The sequence below is a fragment of the Dipodomys ordii genome, unplaced genomic scaffold (genome assembly GCF_000151885.1).
Source record: "Dipodomys ordii isolate 6190 unplaced genomic scaffold, Dord_2.0 Scaffold18, whole genome shotgun sequence".
Lineage (NCBI taxonomy): Eukaryota > Metazoa > Chordata > Mammalia > Rodentia > Heteromyidae > Dipodomys > Dipodomys ordii.
This window is the reverse complement of record NW_012267234.1, coordinates 18,103,930-18,109,595: the sequence shown is the minus strand read 5'-3', so window position 1 is coordinate 18,109,595 and position 5,666 is coordinate 18,103,930. Positions and strand designations below refer to the sequence as shown.

At 69.6% G+C, this 5,666-nt stretch overlaps 1 protein-coding gene across 3 annotated transcripts in view; it reads right to left on the bottom strand.

The window, feature by feature from the left end:
- Positions 1-613: 613 nt before the first annotated feature.
- Osgin1 (oxidative stress induced growth inhibitor 1) overlaps positions 614-5,666 on the bottom strand; it is a 6,641-nt gene continuing 1,588 nt past the window's right edge. For all 3 annotated transcript variants that reach the window (XM_013012921.1, XM_013012922.1, XM_013012923.1), the window contains exons 2-6: positions 4,308-4,394; positions 3,241-3,377; positions 2,554-2,745; positions 2,307-2,398; positions 614-1,617 (exon numbers count right to left, since the gene is read on the bottom strand). In XM_013012921.1, the coding sequence (XP_012868375.1) occupies positions 669-1,617; positions 2,307-2,398; positions 2,554-2,745; positions 3,241-3,377; positions 4,308-4,374 (1,437 nt within the window). In that variant the 5' untranslated portion in view covers positions 4,375-4,394 and the 3' untranslated portion in view covers positions 614-668. The remainder of the gene's footprint in view (positions 1,618-2,306; positions 2,399-2,553; positions 2,746-3,240; positions 3,378-4,307; positions 4,395-5,666) is intronic.

The window sequence follows — 5,666 nt, the reverse complement described above, 5'->3', positions numbered from 1 at the left end:
CCGGGCTGGGCTCCGGGGAGGGGCCGCCCTGGGCCCCCGGGCTCCCTGCCAAGAGGCGGAGCCAGGCCAGGGACGACCCCCAGGACGCGGAGAAACGGGGGGAGGCCGAGCCGAGGAGCACGGGGAGCCGGCGAGGGAGGGGGCCTGGGCCAGACACCTGTGCCCGGCGCAAAGGCCCTGCGGCCGGCACGGGTGGGGGGCCGGGGATCGAGCGAGGGGCAGCTGGTGGAGTGGCCGGAGGGCCGAGCCGGGCTGCAGCCCCCTATCGCGCACTGTTCCCTGAGCCCCCCTCCCCTGACCCCCACCTCCATCCCCAGCCCTGCCCCCCATCCCCGCGCGCACACGCAGACCTCAGGCACCGGTGGAGACGAACACTGGCTTTATTGGGGCCTGTTCCTAGGAGCGGGCTCCAGGCCTCCCCGTGGGCGTCCAGCTGGTCTGGTGACCCCCGCCCATTCGGCCGCCTGGCCGCAGCCCCGCCGCCGCCTCGCCCGCCTGGGGTCTCGATCGGCCGGGCGCGGCGCGGGGCGGGCGGCGCCCTTCTCCCGCCAGGAGCGGCCTTCCCGCAGGCTCCCCGCCGGCGCCCCGCCGGCGCTCGCTCGCGCAGGCCGGCGCTCCTCCCCCGTCAGAGCCCGGGCGTCAGGACATGCGGCGGGCGGCGCGGGGCGCTAGGGCGGCTTGCGGGGCGCCTTCCTCAGCAGGGAGCTGGCCGCCGCCAGGGCCCCGCCCTGCACGAACCGCACGAAGTTGTCCCCGGCCAGGGGCCCGAGCGCGTACAGGCCCTCCTGCTGGGCGCTCTGGTAGGTGTAGGGGTCCACGTCGATGGGGTTCCTCTTGGCGCTCGGGGGCTGCGTGGGGTCCACGGTGAGGTCGGCGCCCGCCCCGGGGAGGAAGGAGAGGTCGGGGTGCGAGCCGATGAGCACCAGCACCAGGGAGGTGCTGAACACCTGCTGGCCGCCCCGCGGGTCCCGGAACACGGCCTGGCCGCCCTCCTTGAAGAGCAGCGGCCGGTGCTCGGGGAGGCTGCGGTAGCCCTGGTAGGGGCTGGGGGACAGGATGGACTGCTCGCGCATCATCTGGTGCACCTTGTGGTACTCGGGGTACAGCATCCTGGGCAGCTGGTTGAACACCAGGCCCGGGTCCTCCACGGGCCGGCGGAAGGCGTGGATCACCGGGATGTTGTAGTGGCGCGCGTAGAGCACCGCGTCGGCCGCAGACAGCCCCGCGCCCACGACGAGGATGGGGTCCGAGGCGGGGGTCACGGCGCCCGCCCGCACGGCCGCCTCCAGGGCCGACAGCTCGTGGTGGACGAAGGGCAGGGCCTCCCCGGGGATGGCCAGCCGGGCCGGGCTGTCGAAGGTGCCCGTGGCCAGCACCACGTTGTGGGCCCACAGCGCGAAGGGCCGCCGGGGCCGGTCCTCGGCCGCCAGGAAGCCGCTCACCCGGAAGAGGGGGCCGGGCGCGGGCGCGGCCGGGCTGCCCGGCTCGGACCCCTCCCACTCCACCGCTGTGACCTCTGCGCCTGACACGAAGCGGGGGCCCAGGCCCTTCCTGGTCACGTAGTCCTGGTAGTAGTGCGCCATGTCCCCTGCTGTGGCCCGGCTGTTGCGAAGGCCCCTGGGGGAGGGCGGGGGGTGGTCAGCAGGGCCCCGGGGACCTGCGGGCCAGCCCCACAGAGCCTCTGTCCCCCCACCCCACGTGTAACGTGGAGCCCACAAGACACCGCCGCAGGACGGCTGGGCCGGCTCCTCCGCCGGGAGCCCCCAACGCCCATGCCTCAGTATGCCCACTCGTGAGTGGCCCGGTGGGCATCTCACCACCGACCACCACGCCATGACCTCGGGGGTCCAAGGAGTCCGGGGAGGCCCCGGGTGTCCGTGACACGTGTCGTCAGCTGACTGTCAGCGCAGCCACCAGCTCTGCTACGTCACTGTATTTCCACGCGGATGGTGAGCTGAGACCTCCCACTGGAGATCTTCGGCGGGCCGGGCACGGCCCGGGGTCTGCTGTCCCCCTCGGGGCAGGAGACAGTGGCAGGATGTCCCCTGGCCCGCGGGTTGTTTGCGGGTGATGGGCCGTGACTGGGCCGTGACTCGGGGCAGAGTCCCTGCCAGCCGGAGCGTTCCGTGTTCCATTCCCGCGCTCCCCGGGGACCAGTATGAGGCCCAGTAAGAGGAGGGCTGCAAACGCCGCTGCCCGCCCGCCCCTCCTGCGGACCTGGGCAGCCCTGTCCCTCCTCAAGCCTCAGTTTCCCCTTCTGCAGCGGGGAGGAGGAGTGGGCAGATGGGTCTGCAGGGTGGCCTCACCTGCGTTTCTTCAGGATCCAGTCCTTGACGTCCAGGTCCGGCAGCCCCATCCACTGGCCCTGGCTCAGGGTCACCATGGAGCCCTCGATGGACTGCGTGGAGAGGCGCTGTGAGGGCCAGGCCGGGCTGCGCCTCCCGCACCCCTTCCCCAGCCTGGGGAGCGGGGGGTGGGAGTAGGGGGGACGGGGAGGGAGGAGAGGACGGAGGATGGTAGGGAGCAGGCTGACCCCCTCCCTGCCCCACTCACATGCCAGGCCCCCCCGGGCGGGTTACGGCCCAGGACCAGGTGGGGGACCGCCCGCTCCTTCTGCAGTCTCCAGGTAAGGACGGAGTCCGCGTTGCCCCCGAAGTCCGTGTCTGGTCGCAGGAGGGCATCAAAGAGCAGGGCCACGGGGCTCTGGCTGCGGCCCTCAAGGCCTTCAGACAGGTACTCCAGGTCCTGGGGAGGTGGGAGGGTCAGTGGGGTCGCCGCACGGGGCAGAGTCCTCAACCAAGGGCCTGGGGGCGGGGCCTGGGGGCCATCCCTGGGGGGTCTGGGAGCAGGGCCTGGGGGCCATCCCTGGTGGAGGCCCTCCAGGAGCCCCCAGGGCCCCAGAGCACAGGCCCAGCAGCCAGCTTCAAAGGGACTTGGGCACTCCAGGTCGTACTTTGTCCTTGTCCCCAGCTGGGGGGCGGAAGGGGGCGGGGAGGGATGCTGCCCAAGAGGCCGAGGTGAGGCGGGCGGCTGGACCGAGTCCTGGAACGTCCATCCCGCGGGCAGCGGGGCCCCGCCTCCCTGGTCCTTGTGGGTGTGGGAAAACAACCCTGACTTCACTTCTCTCCCAGTCTGTACGCGGCCTTTGGGGGCCCCTGGGAACAAAAGCCCTGGGGGGCTTTTTGAGGGTGTGGTGCCTGCTCCCTTCTGCCCCACCTCCAGCCGCACGGGACTGATTACCTGGTCCAGGATGGAGACCCCCGGAGCCTCGGTGAGCTTCCTCTGCAGCAGGGGGTGCGGGTGGACGGCGTCGGGCCTGGCATAGGGCGTGTGTCCCGAGAGCAGGTAGGACAGGCAGATGCCTGAGGGGCCGTTGCCTGAGGAGACAGCCAGGGTCAGGGGGAGCCAAGTGGGGGGGGGCGCCTGGGCCGGAGGTGGGCCGGGCGTCAGGGGGAGCCGAGTGCGGGGGGCGCCTGGGCCGGAGGCGGGCCGGGCGTTCATCTCCACACTTCGTACAGGAAAATAAAACATTGAAGCCTTTTCTGTGCCCAGCAGTGTGTGAAATAATGAGCAGAGTAGAGGTGCCGAGTGCAGGGGCTGCATGAGACCCCTAACAGCACGGTGCGGGGGAGGGGAGGGAAAGGCTGTTCCTCTTTCTCCCCATACGTCCTTTTTCTCCGGCTGAAGCGTAGGGGCACAGAGCAGGCAGGGACGGGCCTGCGGTCACTCAGCTGGACCCAGCGCGCCGGGCCTGGCGCCCTGAGGCCTGCCCGGTCATGTGGGTGGGTAGGTGCCAGCACGGGCTGCTTCGGGGCTGTAGCGAGGGGCGTGGGGGGCGAGGCTGGGGTTTCTGAGCTGCCTCAGTGGCACCCTCATCCGGGCCATGAATGGAACCCCCCCCCCAGCCTTTTTCTAATTGCTCCCTTCTCGTCACACCCAGGACCTCAGACACTCGTAGACTGGGGTAAGGAAAATCCCCAGCACCCTTTGGCTCCCGGTGGGAAGTGCTGATGCTTGCATTCTGCCAGTGGCTGAGCCCCACAGGAACCGAGGACCCCGCGTGGGTAGCGCGGCCAAGTCCAGGGTGATGGTGGGGCCCGGAGCGGGTGGGAGCCGGGCCTGCTCCTGGGGATCCCTAGGTCCTGTGTCAGCCTCCCTCCTCGGGAGGACAGAATGGAACCACTAAGCAGGACGCCAGCCACACGGTCAGTGCCACACACGTGCCAAGGGGCCAGGCCTGGCTTTGCCCAGCGCTGACCTCAGATGCCAGAGGGCACTACCCCCCCACCGCCCGACATGGCACTCACCGATGATGATGACCGGGAGAGGCGCGGAGCTGCTGGTGCCCAGGTGACCCTTTCTCTGAGCGCTCATGGTTGGGCCTGGAAGCTGGCCTGGGGTGGGGGGGCGGGAAGAGGGGAGAATGGCCCCTGGGTGAGACCTGTAGCCCACCACCATGTGCCCCCTCCCATGTCCCCCTCTCCCGTCCCTGTCCCCCACGCCCCACAGGCAGGCGGCCTCCCTCCCCTCCACCTGCAGCTCTGTCTTCACACCTCCACCTCTGTGGGGGACAACCACCCACACCGATCGTGTCTCCCCCAGGATGCCTGCTCGGCCCAGCCAGGAGCCAGGCCTCCAGCGGGATCAGCTGACAGGCTCATCAGAGCCACAGAAATGAGAGTTCCAGCTGGGAGGCTGTTGAGGGGTACGGGGCACGGGGTGCTCTTCCCCTGCACAGGTAGAGCAGGAACGCAACACCCCCCCCCCCCGCAGCCTGGGGCTGCTTGGGGAGATGGCCAGGAAACCTGTGGTCGCTGGAGCACGCGCGACCCCTGCTGGCCACAGGGACAAATCACTCAAAGTGACCCAAACAGGCAGAGTGGCCTGTCTCCCATCTCCAGACGCCAAGCCCGGCTGCTGCCTCGCCCACCAGCCACGGACACAGCCCCAGGAAGCACCGCACTGGGGGAGGGCCGCAGCACTAGTGCGTGCCGGGAGCCGGGCGCTGGGCCTGTTTTGCTCCTGAACCCGTGCAGACATAGACAACCTGAGCCCCAGGGGTGGCCACGTGGAGCGTAGCTCTGCCTCAGTCACCACGCCACTGGACTGTCCCCTCCAGGCCCTCCAGGGCTCACCCCCCCACACACACACGTGAGGGGAGAGGGGTGGATGCGGGGCCAGTCTCCAGAACTTTCCAGAAGCCTCTAGAAGTGGGCCTTCCTGCAAACCCTTCCCAAGTCCACAGACCCAGCTGGAGCCAGTTGTGGCCTCTGACGTATGCAGGGGACTCGGTGTCCACCAGCCGGCAGGTCTGGCCGTCGGGACAGGCAAGAGAGCCTGGTGTTGCCCCCTGGTGGCCAGCACGATGACCGCGCGCGGTAGTCCCGAGGGGCAGGGGCTGCAGACAGGAGTCCAGCCCACATCCACACCCCCACACCCCCACCCCCGGTGCCCACGGTCCAGAGGGCTTTGAACAGCTCTTCACAGCTTGCAAGGGCTTTGCCTTAGCAGTCTCCTGAGCCAGCTGGATCTGAGTCAGGCTGCCTTGTTCCAGAGCCTTCTATGCTCCTCTCCCCAAAGTAAAACAGGTCCTGTCAGGGATGCCGCAGCCGGGCTGAACGTGCAGCACATCGTGTGTGTGTGTGTGTGTGTGTGTGTGTGTGTGT